General features: G+C 39.9%; 2 protein-coding genes across 5 annotated transcripts in view; both read left to right on the top strand.

Annotated features, from left to right (window-relative positions):
- abcc10 (ATP-binding cassette, sub-family C (CFTR/MRP), member 10) overlaps nt 1–11990 on the top strand; it is a 48593-nt gene extending 36603 nt beyond the window's left edge. For 3 of the 4 annotated variants that reach the window (XM_037764194.1, XM_037764192.1, XM_037764193.1), the window contains exons 15-22: nt 391–734; nt 1438–1607; nt 1698–1858; nt 3963–4216; nt 5842–5987; nt 7798–7895; nt 11031–11143; nt 11266–11990. In XM_037764194.1, the coding sequence (XP_037620122.1) occupies nt 391–734; nt 1438–1607; nt 1698–1858; nt 3963–4216; nt 5842–5987; nt 7798–7895; nt 11031–11143; nt 11266–11401 (1422 nt within the window). In that variant the 3' untranslated portion in view covers nt 11402–11990. Of the gene's footprint in view, nt 1–390; nt 735–1437; nt 1608–1697; nt 1859–3962; nt 4217–5841; nt 5988–7797; nt 7896–11030; nt 11144–11265 lie in introns of those variants that run through there. The other variant, XR_005206156.1, reaches the window with a different exon arrangement.
- The window catches only part of LOC119484981 (NACHT, LRR and PYD domains-containing protein 12-like), a 956516-nt gene that overhangs the window by 758766 nt on the left and 179627 nt on the right, over nt 1–18123 (top strand). The window lies entirely within an intron of this gene.

Below are 18123 nucleotides of genomic sequence, written 5' to 3'. Positions count from 1 at the left end.
CCGTTCACTAGTAGAGGGTTACAGGCCAGTCTGGCCAGGTCCAATATGGCGCCCACGTTGACGTACCGCCGCAACGGGCTGAAGCGTCCAATGCGGCGTCTATATATGTCTATGATCCCTATGAAGATATGAAGGACTCATTCTAAGCTAACGGAAACACAACTATTCTTAGTTTCAGCTGATTATACACTGATGAAAACATAGGTATTAATATTATACTCCATTTCTGCTAATAGATCCGCTGAAATGTTACACACTGTCCCTTTAAATAATGTTATATATAGCAGCTTTAAGGTGGATTTTAAGAAAGATGTTTTTTCTAATCTTTGACTACCTGGGTTAATTTAAAGGTTAAATGATCTTAACTTCCTGTTTACGTCCTCCCCTCAGGCCACGGTGTTCTTCTTCGACACCACCCCGATGGGCCGCATCCTCAACCGTTTCTCCTCCGACCTGAACACCGTGGACGACAGCCTGCCCTTCATCCTCAACATCCTATTGGCCAACGTCTTCAACCTGCTGGGCATGCTGGTGGTGATCAGCTACGGCCTCCCCTGGGTCCTAGTGCTGCTGCTGCCCCTGGCTCTGGTCTACCACCGCACGCAGCACTTCTACCGACACACCTCCCGCGAGCTGAAACGCCTGTGCAGCATCACTCTGTCGCCCGTCTACTCGCACTTCTCTGAGACGCTGACCGGGCTGGGAACCATCCGGGCCAGCGCCAGCTCTGCCAGGTGAGAGACGGGACAACACACCTTTTTACAGCCTCACGGATGCTTTAATCAGATTGTTTGAGCCGGTACTGATATCAATATTTGGGATTAAACATTTATGATAAAGATAGATCTGCTGATATTCAATATAAAACCATTCAAATCTGGTTATTAAAGAATTATGAACTGAGCAGAGCAATAAACGCTCTGGTGGACAGACTGATGACACTGTTTCTATATCTGATTGCATTTCTGTACTGCATATAAATTATAATGTATTATTATAGATTAAGCTGTCCCGCAAGTACTTACTATTATTTTTTTTTATTAATTTAATACAGGCAAATTAGACATAACAAATGTATGATGACGCGACGATAAAAGGAAAGAAAAAGGAAAATAATAAATAAAAAAAAATAAAAAACTATATTATATATAAATCGAATGAGAAATGGTGATGTAATATTATAGATTAAGGTGCCCAGAAAATTATTATAATTATTATTATTTTTTAAATTTAAATTGAATACAGGCAAAATAGCCATATTATCTGTTGTTTTTATCTCATTTACATGTTATGCTGCAAGAATATGAAAAGTGTTAGCAGCCTGAAGAAGTTTGAATCAGATGTCACCGTTTTATGTTACTTATGTTAATGTTAAGATGCTCTCTTGATGGAACACTTGATATTTGAGACTAAAGGACTGATTTTTTGTTGTTCCAGGTTTGAGGAGGAGATCGCCAGGCGTCTGGAGCAGAACCAGCGCTGCCTGTTCCTTAGCAACGCCGCCATGCAGTGGCTGGACATCCGCCTGCAGCTGATCGGCGTCGCCGTGGTGACGGGCCTCGGGGTGATCGCTGTCGTCCAGCACCAGTACAACTCTGTGGATCCAGGTGAGTCCACCGCGGCTGGGTTCTGGTGGTGTCCGTGCAGCGGTAATGTGAGACGGGTCGGTCCCATGATGTGTCTCTCTCTGGCTTCAGGTCTGGTGGGTCTGTCCCTGTCCTACGCCCTGTCCATCACTATGCTGCTGCGTGGACTCATATTCAGCTTCACCCAGACGGAGATGCAGCTGGTGAGCGTGGAGAGGACCGAGGAGTACTCCACCTGCCTTCCTACCGAGCCACAGAACCAGAACACACAGGTGAGACGGACTGCTGCGCTGCCACACACTCACACTGATGCTCTGTTATTAAAGAGAGCATGTGATGTTCCCCAACTCAAGACTCTTTGACTCCAGATCACGGTCTACACATGGACCAACTTAAAACACTCTAATTACATCCGTTCATCCGTCCATCCGTCCATCCGTCCATCCGTCCATCCGTCCATCTGTCCATCCTGCCCGTCACAACCAGTATCAAGAGTAACTTTGGGCTTAAAACTCAATGAAATATGAAGTGGTCCAGCGAGAGGAGAGAGGAGAGACAGAGAGAGAGAGAGAGAGATGGAAGAGAGGAGAGAGAGAGAGAGAGAGAGGAGAGACAGGGAGAGAGAGAGAGAGAGAGAGAGAGAGAGAGACAGAGAGAGAGAGATGGAAGAGAGGAGAGACAGAGAGAGAGAGAGAGAGAGAGAGAGAGAGAGAGAGAGAGAGAGAGAGAGAGAGGCTTAAAAGTAACATTAAAAACTAAACATTAAAGTCAAACTTCTTCAGGCTGATACAACTTTTAATATTTTTGCAGCATAACATGAAAATGGACGAGATAAAAACAACAGATCATGAAAAAATAAATACAAAAATTATATATATATGTCATCATATTTGTCGTGTTTGTTTTGTCTATTTTGCCTGTATTAAATTCATAAAAAAAGAATAATAATAATAATAATAACTTGCTGGGCAGCTTAATCTATAATAATATATCATAATTTAATATTTGATTTATGTTTTGTATTAATAATCTGAGTATTTCCCTCAGTATTACTGGAGTTTAAGGTATGGCCAGGTATCACTTCTCCTCAGTCTCTGCTGGCAGCTACAGAGAGCCAGTGGTGGAATATACCTGAACTCAACTCCTGTTCTTAAGAACAACTTGAGGTTCTTCATAGTACTTGAGTACTTGAGTATTTCCATTTTCTGCTACGTTCTACTTCTACTCCTCTACATGTCAGAGGGAAATATTGTACTTTTTACTTTTCAGGTCCAGATTTTACATGTAAAACAGATTAAAGAATATGAAGTTAATATTAAGTGTATTAAAGGGACTATTTGTAACTTTCAGAAATGTCTTGTTAACAGCGACACCTGTGGCCGTGAAATCAACGAAAGTCAGCGTCGGGCTCGAGCTTGTGCTCGCTCTAAATAGACTACAATGCTGGTACTGTGTTTGCTTCTCCTGGCTCAGCGCAGGCTGAGGCAGCGGGGCTCTGCAGCGAGAAACTCGTCTCTCTCCGCCCGCAGCCGGAGTGAACAGGTAGACACCGGCACCCGGTCGGTAACGAGACAACAACGTTTCTCTCTGAAGAGCTCCGTCACTTCACAAGACACGGGAAACCTCTGTTGGTCTGGAGGAGCTGCAGCAGTTATTTCTGCACAAACGTCCCCTGTACATTCACTAGATATTCTCAGAGCTAAACTAACTCTTCTGCAGTGTGGAGTGAGCGCGCGTTCACGTCTAGAGGTGGAGTGAGTACGCGAGAACGCGTGAGTGAAGGCAAACAGGCAGAGGAGCGGGGACGCCGGCCACATGCAAGCGTGCATGTGTCCCGACCCGGTACATTTATACGCTTATAAAGTTACAAACAGTCCCTTTAAAGAATATGAAGTTAATATGAAGTTAATATTAAATTAATATTAAGTAGTTAAAAGCTCCAGCTTGACAACATTAAAATGGTTCTTAAAAATGCTGCTCTGAAAAATCACAACATTTCAAAGTAAATGAAATGTTTTTCTGAATAAGTTGACCCGCGTGCTCATGACTCACCAGCTGGGACCTACTGATGTAGACGGGCTCTTACAGGTAGAAATGTTATTTAAGACGTTTTGAAGCTCATATTTATTTAGTTGACCACATTCTCTGCTGTCAAACTCCGTCAGGGCTTTGCTGTAAATCTTGTCTAAGTTTGTATATCCATGGGGAAAAGAAAATTAGACTCCCAATAAACAAATAAAATGCAAAAAAATGAAGTTAGTTTGCCTTTATGTTTTATCAATGTTAAAACGTTTGAGGGTGAATCTTCCTTATAAGACCATGTTTCAGATGTATTAACTGTAAATGTAACGTGGTGTCTCTCTGTTTGAACGTCAGCTGGCAGCGGCGTGGCCCGAGCAGGGCTGGCTGGAGTTCCGCGGCGTGGTTCTGGTCTACAGGGACGGTCTTCCTAAGGCCCTGGACGGAGTCAGCCTGGTAGTGCGACCCGGGGAGAAGGTGGGCATCGTGGGACGCACGGGCTCCGGGAAGTCCACGCTGTTCCTGGCCCTGTTCCGTATGGTGGAGCTGAACCAGGGTCAGATCCTCCTGGACGGGCTGGACGTCAGCACCGTGGGCCTGGCTCAGCTCAGGTACTGTGTGTTGGACGGATCACAGCTGATAAGAGACAACAACAATTATTATTACTATTTATTAACAGTTTATTGTTGCACACATTATAACATTTTATATGCTATATGAAGTATTTGTTAATAATAACCAAATTATCTGCTAAATATCTATAAACATTACATAAATAGATGCACCAGAAACTAATTATTAATCACTGATAAACCATTAACCAGCTATCTAAATAATGTTTATAGAGCCTTTACAAAGTATTTATTAACCATTTAACAAGGTGTGTATAAACATATATATATATATATATATATATACTGTATATATATATATATATATTTACACAAGCTAATGACAAAATAACTATCTGAAATTATAGCATTACTAATAATTAGTAAACATTATGAATTATCATATATATATATATATATGATAATTAGTTAACACTAATTATATATTTAATACATATATATTATAATTCATAGTGTTTACAATAATATAATATAAGAATATATATTAGTATAATATGATAATATATATTACTTTATTATATTATATACAATACTAATAATTAGTAAACATTATGAATTATCATATATATATATATATATATATATAAACACAAACTAATGATAAAATAACTATCTGAAATGTTAGGGTTGTTAACAGTTAACAGTTAACATTGTTTGTTAACAGTAAAATAAATATTAATTAAGTTTAATTAACTATTACCGTTTATAAATGATGGTTATTATAACGTGTTTAATCAGTTTAATAAAAGCATCCTAACAAGTGAAAGTTGACCGTGTTGACCGTGTTGACCGTGTCGTGCGTGTCATGCGTGTTGTGCGTGTTGACCGTGTTGTGCGTGTCGTGCGTGTTGTGTGTGTTGACCGTGTTGTGCGTGTCGTGCGTGTTGTGTGTGTTGACCGTGTTGTGCGTGTCGTGCGTGTTGTGTGTGTTGACCGTGTCGTGCGTGTCATGCGTGTTGTGCGTGTTGACCGTGTTGTGCGTGTCATGCGTGTTGTGTGTGTTGACCGTGTTGACCGTGTCGTGCGTGTCATGCGTGTTGTGCGTGTTGACCGTGTTGACCGTGTCGTGCGTGTCATGCGTGTTGTGCGTGTCGTGCGTGTCATGCGTGTTGTGCGTGTCGTGCGTGTCATGCGTGTTGTGCGTGTTGACCGTGTTGACCGTGTTGTGCGTGTCGTGCGTGTTGTGTGTGTTGACCGTGTCGTGCGTGTCGTGCGTGTTGTGCGTGTTGACCGTGTTGTGCGTGTCGTGCGTGTTGTGTGTGTTGACCGTGTCGTGCGTGTCATGCGTGTTGACCGTGTTGACCGTGTTGTGCGTGTCGTGCGTGTTGTGTGTGTTGACCGTGTTGTGCGTGTCGTGCGTGTTGTGCGTGTTGACCGTGTTGTGCGTGTCGTGCGTGTTGTGCGTGTTGACCGTGTTGTGCGTGTCGTGCGTGTTGTGCGTGTTGACCGTGTTGTGCGTGTCGTGCGTGTTGTGTGTGTTGACCGTGTTGTGCGTGTCGTGCGTGTTGTGTGTGTTGACCGTGTTGTGCGTGTCGTGCGTGTTGTGTGTGTTGACCGTGTTGTGCGTGTCGTGCGTGTTGTGCATGTTGTGGCGCCCCCTTCAGGTCCAGGCTGGCCATCATACCTCAGGACCCGTTCCTGTTCAGCGGGACCATCAGGGAGAACCTGGACCCGTGTGAGCGACACCCAGACCACCAGCTGCTGGACGTCGTGGACCAGTGTCACCTCGGCGCCGTGGTCAACAGGATGGGTGAGAGACGTGGCGGGGACGGAGGGGACGTATGGGACAGAGGGGAAGTCATTAATGACGTTAGGAGATGATGAGATGAGGGACGACACCGTGAATGAAGGACGAGCAGAGCGATGCGTATGAAGACAAGGTGTGTCCCCGTGTCCACCTGACTCATCGTCCATTAATGCACTAAGTGGAGCTCCACCCTTCAGCATTCCTGCGTGACTCCATCAACGCCTTCAGCTGCTAATCTGACAGGGATTGTTCAATCTGAAGGAACACCCAGGACGGGGACAGGACAGGGACAGGGAAAGGACAGGACAGGACAGGACAGGACAGGACAGGACAGGAAAGGACAGGACAGGAAAGGACAGGACAGGGACAGGGATAGGACAGGACAGGACAGGACAGGACAGGAAAGGACAGGACAGGGACAGGGACAGGGACTGGACAGGGAATGATGGTTCAAAATTCAGTATTAAGATTTAAAAAAATAAAATAAAAAATTGTTAATAACAAAAAAAGAAAAAAAAGAAAAAGAATGAAAAAGAAAAAAAATATAAATAAAAAAATAAATCCAGCAAACCCCAAATTAATGAAATAAAACACACATACAGATTAATTAATTTAACATTTTGCGTAGGAAAAGATACATATACTGTACGTGCTTTGAAATATAATCAAATTTGTGGATGTTCAAGTATATATAGTTATTTTCCACCATCTTCCTCTTCCTCACTCCAGGCCGCCGCGGTCAGGACTCTTGTCTTGTTATACGGGCGCCAGCTGTACCAGCTGAGCTATCGGGGCGCCCCATGTTTATTAAATTATCTTGGAAAGAGAAGAAGAAGAAGAACTCCAGAGGTGTGGTGGGATTTAGTTTAGGAAGCAGGAAAAATGGCCTCTTTACTCTCTGGACTCTATTAAGATTTTAAAGGCACAATGAGGAGGATTTGTCAGTAAATAACATTCAAAGTTGGCTCAACGAGGGTTACGGTGCTTGCCAGCCAACGCCAGATTAACTCTCGTTCTGTAATTTGTATTTACGGTGCTGTTTCCGCCATTTTCGGAGCCTCGTCTTCGATGCATGCGTGCTTACGATCTAGAAACCTGGTCGCTCCGTTTTTATAGAGGTTGACGCCCAGAGACGTCCAGAACACAACAACATTAGAGAGTCCAGACAGGCGGCTGCAGAGTCTCTATACCACGGACTGTAAATAAAGATGGCCGACACGACAGCTCCCCAAAAGTGAAGCGAAACCATCTGGATCGCCCCCTGGTGGCTGGCTGCAGTATAGCTCATAAACCCCGCCCTCCTCCATGTTAGCGGACATTGGCCAAACTAAAAAGTCAAAATACACGTCAAAGATGGTTTCCGTCATTTCCAGTAGTTCTCATCACGCTGATGTTTGTTCAGATGTTCAGTTTCTGATCAGTTTGGTTTTAATGACTTACTTCATGCTATAAAAAGGGGGTGAGACGTCATGATTGACAGCTGTGAGTGTCTTTCGCTGACAAGCTGCGGCCGTGCTCGGCTCACGATTGGTTCCGGCGGGTGACCTCGTTACCGCGGCTCCACCCCCGTATCTGGATATTTCAGCTTCACTTCAGCAGAGCGGGAGGAAGTGGAGACACGTCGTCCATCTTTATATACGATCTATGGTCTATACGCTGTTTTTCAGCTGAGTCCTTCTCATTATACGTACAGTTTCCTTTTAAATATCTGAAGTGCCACTTCACACACAGTTTTGCCCAAAAGCTTCAACGTGATGATGGAGGTGATGGTGTTGGGTTCAGGCGACGTCTCTTCTACCTTTTTGTGTATCAGGTGGTCTGGATGCTGAGGTTGGAGAGAGAGGAAGGTCCTTCTCTGTGGGACAGAGACAGCTGCTGTGTCTGGCCAGAGCTCTGCTGACCCAGGCCAAGGTGAGACCTCACCTGGATTACTATTACTGTATACTGTGCCTCATTATGTGGCTGCAGCTCAACGGTTCAAACAATGCTCTAATAATTATTTATTATCATAGTTTTCTGTGTTTCTTTTAAAGGGATAGTTCAGGTGTTTTGAAGTGTGGTTGTATGAGGTACTTCTCCATAGTCAGTGTATTACTACAGTAGAGTACCAGTACGGGAGCAAAGCAACATACTGCTCTGCCACTAGACTAACGGTAATTTTACCTCGCGGAACACGGAAGCTGCTGGTCTACCGCTGCCTCGATCGGTTAGTTAGTTTGTGTTATTGTGGGACTTTGGTGAATCCGAACTAACACCAGAGTCACACAATAACACTGATTAACTAACCGATCGAGGCAGCGGTAAAACAGAAACTCCCGTGTTCCGAAAGGTAAAATTATTGTTTTTGTCAATGGAGTCCGGTGGCTTTGAAGAGCGCATAGATAACGGCTTCAGTTCCCCGTCAGACAGCCCTTTCTGACGGCGAGGTAAAGCAATGAAAATATTCTAAATATAGCGTTGTCTTGGAAAAGAAGAAGTTTTCCATTCCGTCGCCTTGAGCAACCAGCATCTGATTTCACGCTACATAACACACAACAGCAGGGCGGCGTGGAGCCGGCTAACTCGCTGTGTTCAGCCTGCAGCTCTTCAACTAACAGCTCACTCCGGCTGTAATATTTAAAACTGATCCTCCAAAAGAAATGGTAGAAAAAGACAGTGCCTTGTCTTGTCAGCGCTGAGATCAATGCTTTTTTTATGTGAAGTGAAATGTTCCGTTTGCATTAGAAGTGAGTTAATGCAGCTCTGATACGGCTGCAGGAGAGAGAAGATCAAACAACGAGGCTGATATCGATGAGATAACATTAACACACATCACATTTAGCATATTCTCTTGCCAATCTCTGGTGGTTAGGTGGGCAGTTTGACAATAAAAACTAGAGTAAATACACTGAATGGTTAATAAATAGTAGAAGAAGGATAACAAATCTAAGGATATTTAGTCTCATATCACCATGATGATTTTATATTGATATGATAACTCTGCTTTAACAAATAGAAGTTAATTAATTATAAAATGGGAGAGTCAGTCGTTCACTGGCACAACCACATCTCAGAAAGACGAGCTCGGTGCCGTCTCGCTGTAATTATCATCATTAAACATCATCAGATACACAAATTAGGCCGTCAATCACAGTAATTAATGCATTCGCTAGCAAATATTTGCAAAACTGTGTGTGATTTGATTCTAATTCAATATACTGCCACACCTCATTCTGATAATCTGTTCTATTTTTATCACTGTGTCACTCGACCTGCGTGTTTAACAGCAGTTAGACGGCGACATTCACTCACTGAGGAAGACAAAAGCTTCAAAAGACCTTTATTCTTTTACTCCCGTTGACAGTATACCTCCAGTCGCTCTAATAATAAACACTAAATACACAAAAAGCCGTGTATCTTTCAGCCCTTCCCCTTGTTATGACGTGTCTGTTTTTAAATGTCTGTTGACTAACGAGACACTAAACCTTTATTAGCAGCGGTGGACACGATGAATACAGCACACAGTGTAGTTCAGTGCAGTAAATGCTTTTTATGTGCATCTTATATTGTTGATTTGAGTCTCTGACAACGTCAATATTAAAGGGTAACTTTGGTATTTTTCAACCTGGACCCTATTTTCCCATGTTTTTGTGTCTAAAGCGGGTCATACAGTAGACTGTACTTTAGCCCTTTTCTGGACCAAATTTCAGCTTCGTTGGGCGTCGTTTACCGTGCAGTGTACGGGGGGGACCGAGGACCGGTTAACTCCTCCCGACCAGCAGTCGGACGGTTAGCATCAGATCACTGATATGGAACGGGAGGTGACTGTTTATGGTTCTTTTGAACGTTGTGTTTTATTCATCCTCTACTTCAGGGGCGGAGCGGCGAGGGCTCGTTGGGTTCCGGACCGTACAGTGTGATCACTCAGATCGTAGCTGATGATCGGACCCGTACAGTGTGATCACTCAGGTAGTGGCTGATGATCAGACCGTACAGTGTGATCACTCAGGCTGTGGCTGACGATCGGACCGTACAGTGTGATCACTCAAGTCGTGGCTGATGATCGGACCCGTACAGTGTGATCACTCAGGTAGTGGCTGATGATCGGACCGTACAATGTGATCACTCAGGTCGTGGCTGATGATCGGACCGTACAGTGTGATCACTCAGATCGTAGCTGATGATCGGACCCGTACAGTGTGATCACTCAGGTAGTGGCTGATGATCAGACCGTACAGTGTGATCACTCAGGCTGTGGCTGACGATCGGACCGTACAGTGTGATCACTCAAGTCGTGGCTGATGATCGGACCCGTACAGTGTGATCACTCAGGTAGTGGCTGATGATCGGACCGTACAGTGTGATCACTCAGGTCGTGGCTGATGATCGGACCGTACAGTGTGATCACTCAGATCGTAGCTGATGATCGGACCCGTACAGTGTGATCACTCAGGTCGTGGCTGACGATCGGACCGTACAGTGTGATCACTCAGGCTGTGGCTGATGATCGGACCGTACAGTGTGATCACTCAGGCTGTGGCTGACGATCGGACCGTACAGTGTGATCACTCAGGTCGTGGCTGATGATCGGACCCGTACAGTGTGATCACTCAGGTAGTGGCTGATGATCGGACCCGTACAGTGTGATCACTCAGGTCGTGGCTGATGATCGGATCCCTACAGTGTGATCACTCAGGTCGTGGCTGATGATCGGACCGTACAGTGTGGTCACTCAGATCGTGGCTGATGATCGGACCCGTACAGTGTGGTCACATAAATCGTGAGCTTTGGCTTTTCATCGCTACGATCTGCTTCCCCAGTAGGAGCAGGAAGTACACGAAGTTCACAACAACATCGTACAGTGTACGTTCAGCTTTAGATATAAAAACATGGGAAATAGGGTCCAGGTTGAAAGTTGCCCTTTAACATTGCAATGTTTTCCCTTTAGTAAGTGTTTTGTCTGCCTCCCTCTTCCCATCGTTCCCAGTGATTCCTGCACTTCTGTAACTGGTGTTTCTAATGAGATCCCAGCAGTGGAACATGAGACCCTGTTCTCCCCTCCTGTAGGTCCTGTGTATTGATGAAGCGACGGCCAGCGTGGATCAGAAGACGGACAAGCTGCTGCAACAGACCATCAGAGAGAAGTTTCAGGGGAAGACCGTCCTCACCATCGCACACAGGTGATCTATTAAAGATGTCACATTACAGTCAACCATGGAAGGATTTTTTGGAGTTACGTCTTCATTTCATGCTTTAGTCTTTTGGTGAGAGGGTGTCTCATGTTTTCGAAACCCTCCTCCAGGATCAACACCATCATGGACTGCGACCGGGTGCTGGTGATGCATGCTGGGAAGGTGGCGGAGTTTGACACCCCGGCTGCTCTCTGCCAAACGGACCAGTCCATCTTCCACAGGTTGGTCGGTTGGAGAGGAGAGTGAGGCGGCTAAAAGAGACACTGGAAGGAAGGACAAAGATTTATTTTTATATTTTTTATCCTGGTGAAGGTTTTGTTGAGAACTCGCTGCCTTTTTTCTGCACCGTTAGAAAGCTCTTCTGCTGCCTTGCTCCAGGGTTCTGTTTGGACGGGGAAGTGATGATACGGGTTTGTGCTGACATTTAGTTTCTTTTAATTGATGATTTTAATGCTGAAACGGCTTTAAATGACTTTGCCTCTTTGATTTAATTATTTGGGGACATTTCTAACTGAAGCAATATGAGCTGCATGTTGTTGAATTAAACGTTAGTCCTGCTGAGGTTAGTCTTAATTTATCACTACAAGCAGGTAACTGGCAGCAGGTATTTACATACGACTCTCTATACTCAACCAGACCACCGTCAGCGGACCATATTTGTTGATCAGTGGTTTGTGTGGAGCTGTTTCAATGTTCTGTTTGTTCTCACATTTGAATATTGTTGAAATACCGCAGCCCTTGTGCCTCACTTTAAAAAAAAGTTGTCCTGATGTAGAAGACAAAACCATGTAAAAAAAACTGCAATAAAATGATGAATATTAGGGCTGTCAATCAATTAAAACTAGTTAATCGCAAATTAATCGCACATTTTTTAATCTGTTCTAAATGAACCTTAAAGGGAGATTAGTCCAGTATTTAATCCTCTTATCAACATGGGAGTGGACTAATATGCTGCTTTATGTAAATGTATGTTTATATTTATTATTGTAGATCAATTAACAACACAAAACAATGACAGATGTTGTCCAGAAACCCTCACAGGTACTGCATTTAGCATAAAACAATATGCTCCAATCATAACATGGCAAACTGCAGCCCAACAGGCAACAACAGCTGTCAGTGTGTCAGTGTGCTGACTTGACTATGAATTGCCCCAAAGAGTACAGCAGAGACTCCGGTCCTGGAGACCGAAGCTACGGTCTCCCCCGCGTCCTCCGACCGCGGCCAACACTGTTTAACAGACGGGCTTCACTAGATACAACCAAGAGGTTTTGGTTTCAATGGGGATATTTTTGTCCTTGAGGGTCTGAGTGTCTGTTTTTGGATTTATTATTGGAGCTGAGGTTGAACTTCAAAAAGTGGAAAAAAAACAAATTCACACTTTTGCCAAAATGTTTGCCGTATGCATTACACAGACAAATTAAAAAGTCATAAATGTCCCTAGTGATGCACAAGGGTTAGATTGTGAAAAGGAAGTATAAAGGTGCATATTCTCTGTTAGCTGCTATTCAACTTTATAGATTATAATCATCATTTCAACAGTAAGGAAACACTAAATCCTAGACTGTGGGAATGATTTTAGCTTCTGTTAATGAATGAATATCTGTGTACAGTTGACCGATGTCAGATGTCACTTCAGGTTTAATAACCTGTATTTGTTGCAGTCAGAGATGAAGGAATATCAGTCTGATATAACATTTTAACTTGAATTTCAGTGAGTGATCTGAATGTCAGTAATCTGTATTCTCAACAGTGGGAGATGATGTTGTTTAGTTTCTCTGTATACTATGTACAGCTATAGGGTCAGAATATTTTGAGATTTTCTATGTAAAATGAGGTTTAAATGAAGGTCTGCTTTTGATAAAGTGATATAATTTACATGTGTTCATCCGTCCACTGGGAGCAACATGAGTTTAGGGCACAGTGACCTGACCCTAGATCAGTCTGAGCTACCTCAGCTCCCAGGAAAGCCACCAAACATCAACCCGTTCTAACTGAAAGCAATATTCTGAGAACATTATAGTCAGAACTTGATGTTAATCACAACACTGTGAATGTTTAGTGTAATGTCCTACTACTAATAAAGCCTCAGTTCAGCTTCATCTTGATTTCAGTGACTGCAACATTTTCATAAACCATCTCAATAACATGAATTGTTTTTATTGGGGGTTCACGTTAGGCTGTATTTCATAGACATTATGACACACGGTGTGTCTTGGTGTTCCTCAGGGAAGCTGTTTTGGTCCCCTGCTGTTTTTGTTATATGTGCGTTTTCTTGGGTATTGGGATATCTTCAGAATATAATATAATGATTATAATTAAATTATATAGAATATAATGTTGATTGCTGCTACTGTATGCTGACAATTAACAATTCTATATTCCTGTTGAGACAAATGAGGCAAACACATCCCGTCTGTTTGTCTGTAGTCAATAAATGGAACAGTTATGATTTCTTACAATTAAGTTTTTAAGAAGTTTAAATATTTTATTAGCATTACCATAGCATCTTATTTATTTGTGTGTTTTTTTCATTAAAAGTGAATTAAGACCGATATAATTATTTGGCTCCAAAGGTGAAAGACTTTTACATACTTGGGAATCTGGCTGGATATTATCTTACATTGTGTTTTATGTTTTAAGTCTCACAGAAACAAGGTGACCATATTTAGATACGTTAGATATTTTTCCAACGTGCAGCTTTAACGACTGTAAGTAAAGCTGCTAATTCATGATCACATTATAAATTCACTACACTCATGTATCTGTTTTTAATGAACTCACAGGTGTTCTGCTGCTAGTTTGATAGATGCTACACAACTAAATCCAAAAAGAGAAAAGTGGGAGTGGAGCTTTTATCAACTCTGCTCTAAAATGTCCTTAACCTTGGAATGTTTTACCAAAAGACAATAGAAAAAAGTGTCTACTTAACAGACTTCTTCATTATTTTATCTTTTCATTCTAATTTTAATCAGGTTTTTTTCTCACTTTTGTTTTTGAATTTTATTTGTAATATTCTGTTTTATGCTTTTACAGTTTCACCCTTTTAATGAAAACAATGTGAGAGCCGTGTACATTAAGTTATCATTATTAGCATATTATTATATAAGATCACAAAGTGAGAGGTTTTGGATGGGACTTCTGAGTTGCTTGGTTCATTTTCTAACCTTGATGTTATCTTTGCAACTTGTATTTTTTGTTACCTGTGAGTGTTTGTTTCTCGTCATTAAGAAGGACTTTTGTTCTAACCGGAGGGAATGTTTTTATAATAATTTAGTTTCAGTCATGAAGAAGATTCACTCCGACTGGAGGCGACGATTTAAACCTTCAGTCTGTTTGCTCTCTTATGTCATCTGTTTGTACTTTCTGTGTATCCGTTACAAACAACTATGACCTCATTTACTTGTGACATATATTTCTAAACTTGTGTCAACATCAATCCGTACGTATTGGGATGTTTTAGGGACATACAGTATGTGAACTAGAGCTGCAACTAATGATGGTTTTCATCATCGATTAATCGTTTGGTCTGTAAACATTTAGGAAACAGTGAAAAATGCTGAACACAATATCCTAGAGCACAATGTGATGTCCTAATGGCCCCAACATATTCTATTTACTATATATTTTAAGAACCTGGACCATCAAATATTTGTTTTTGTTTGAAAAATGACAACAATTAATGGATTATCAGAATAGGACCAGGAGGACTCTCCATTTGGCCACTTGGATACCCAAAGTGTGCCAAATGGGTTTTCTACCTCTTGAAAGGGAATCTGGCTCTAAAATACTCCTGATATCCTGATAAGTAAAACTTAGATAATAACAAATCAGATCAATAATAATGTAAATAAGAGAACAAAAAATAATCCAAAGTCAAGTATGTACATTCAATATAAAGACCTTCACAAATATTGTAAAGTATAAATACTAGGAATGCACCGATACCGGATCAGATATCGGGCCAATACCAACTCAAATAGCTGGATCGGATATCGGTGACAATGGATCCAATCTATTCAATTCAGTTCTATGTTTATATACCATAAACATTATATACTGACATTTTAATTCCTGTTTAAGTTTTGAACAATTTGTTGCTGCATTAAATTGGTTTATACCTGAATTATAATTCCTGATAATTTTGAAGATTTTTTTTACCAAGTTGCTGATGTACAATTAATTATTTTAATAATAAATAAAAAATATGTTAATTTTGAAGATTTTTTTACAAAGTTGCTGATGTACAATTAATTATTTTAATAATAAATAAAAAATTATGTTAATCTTGAAGATTTTTTGAAAAGTTGCTGATGTACAATTAATTATTTTAATAATAAATAAAAATTTTGTTAATTTTGAAGATTTTTTTTCCAAGTTGCTGGTGTAAGATTTATTATTTTGATAATAAATATCAACTCAGTAAATTTATGTCAATGTATTTATTTGTTACATTTTGTTTTATAAAGTTAAGCATGCAGTTTATTAATTAAATACTGGTATCGGCTCGGTACTCGCTATCAACCGATACCCAAATTTCAGGTGTCTGGTATCGTTATCCGGACTGAAAAAGTCGGATCGGTTCATCTCTAAAACATACAATTTCTCGTGTGTTGATTTTGTAACTAAAATATTGAAATCGCTGCCAAACAAACATTGTTTGGACTAAATCGAATGGGAGTGTTGTTTTAGTCGCGTTAAAGCCTCGTCTGTTAGAAACTATTCATAAATAAAAAGACCACCACAGCGTTTTATGAAGTTTTTAAAGGTGGTGCTTTGACACACAGCTCAGCAGAAGCTGGTACCGGTACCGGGTTTGTCGGGTTCGTACCGGTACCGGGTTCGTCGTGTTAAAGAGGTCAACAAATTAGCATATTAATCATTTGGGAAGGATTTATTTTTATGTTTTTGTTTGTTTTTGCGTAATAATGAAATGATCATAAATCATAATAAATCAGTTTGTTGTGTAATAAATATTATTGTCCTGCGTGTTTTTATTTCAGCAGGTTTGCCTGAGAACAGAACAGAATTGTTCTTATGTAACGTCAGATGTGGAGCCGCCGCCGTACCTGAGCAGGTAAGGTAGGTTACATAAGGACTGTGTGAACGCCACTCAGCTCTCCTCTTTTCTTTCTGTCCAGATTCACACAGACTGAAGTCTTTGTGGAGGTAATCAGAGTGACTCACACCGTGAACGCCTGCCGCTCCCTTGGCACAGGTCAGCATTTTTCTCATGTTAACACACTTATCACGTTGTGGGAGTGTTTGCTGCATGTTTTTCTCTTCATGTTTTTCTCTAGTAGTCGACGTTTAGAATATAAAACTGGCTTTAATATCTGTGTGTCAGCGGTGGAATGTAACTAAGTACAGTACACATTTGAGGTACTTCACTTGAGTACTTCCATTTAATGCTAAATATTGTAGTTTTTACTACATTTATGTGACAGCTTTGATACTTTGCAGATTCAGATTATTAATACAAAACATAAATCAAATAATAAATGATGATGTATTATTGTAGTTTAAGCCTCCCAGCAAGTAATTATTATTGTTATTTTTATTGATTTAATACAGGCAAATTAGACATAACAAATATGATGACATGATAATGTAAAAAAGAAGAAAAAATAAAGAAAGGAGAATAAATAAATAACTAAATAAATGATTGAATGAATAAATAAATACAAAAAATATATATATAAATCCAATAATAAATGATGTTATTTAATAATAGATTAAGCTGGTAATTATAATTTTTTAATTTAATTTAATACAGGCAATATAAAAAAGAAGAATATAAAAATATAAAAAATATAATATATTATATAATAAAATTTAAAAAAAATATAGAATATAAAAATCCAATAATATAAAAAAAATGTAAAAGAAGAAAAAGGAAAATAAGTAAATAAAATACAAAATATAAATCCAATAATAAATGATGATGTATTATTATAGATTAAGCGGCCCAGCAAGTAATTCTAATATTATTGTTTTTTTAATTCAATTTAATACAGGCAATATAAAAATATAAAAAATATAATATTATATAAAAATATAACAAAATATAATATAATATCAAAAATACAATAATATCAGAAATATAAAAGAAGAAAAAGGGAAATAATAAGCAAATAAGTAAATAAAATACAAAATATAAATCCAATAATATTTTTTATGTATTATTATAGATTAAGCTGCCCAGCAAGTAATAAATTATTTTTTAAAATTTGATTTAATACAGGCAAAATAGACACAACAAATATGATGACATGACAATATAAAAAAGAAGAATTTAGAAATATAAAAAATATAAAAATACAATATAATATATAAAAATTTAAAGTTAATATACTATGTACAAAATACAAAAGAAGAAAAATGAAAATAATAAATAAATACATTTTGATTTATTTATCTATTATTACAGATTAAGCTGCCCAGCAAGTAATTATAATTTTTTTTTTAATTAAATTTAATACAGGCAAAATAGATAAACAGGACAATATGATGACATGATAATATAAAAAAGTAGAAATAGGAAAATAATAAATAAATAAACAAATAAATATCCAGAGACAAAAATAAAATGAATAGTGTCTTTTAAGTAAAAAATAAATAAATAACTAGCCCCATGTTTACCAGCTGCAACATTAAAGTGATGAAGACATCAATGCATCAATAATTATAATCCAGTAATATAATAATGACCATAATGAGTCTGCATAATGACTACTTTTACTTTTAAGTTCATTTTGAAGCCAATACTTTTGTACTTTTACTGAAGTAACAGTGACGTACGCGGAGAAGCGGGTCACAGATTGAAGTCGTACTCTGATTGTGTTTGTACGTGTATTATGTGAGCCTCAGGCGTGTGTGTGTGTGTGTGTGTGTGGTAGTCAGGGTGTGTTTGTGCGAAGGCGTGTGTGTGATGTGAATGTACGTCTGTGTTTGTGTACGCTGACAGT

The sequence above is a fragment of the Sebastes umbrosus genome, chromosome 3 (assembly GCF_015220745.1).
Source record: "Sebastes umbrosus isolate fSebUmb1 chromosome 3, fSebUmb1.pri, whole genome shotgun sequence".
NCBI classification, from domain to species: domain Eukaryota; kingdom Metazoa; phylum Chordata; class Actinopteri; order Perciformes; family Sebastidae; genus Sebastes; species Sebastes umbrosus.
This window is presented reverse-complemented; position numbering and strand designations above follow the sequence as displayed.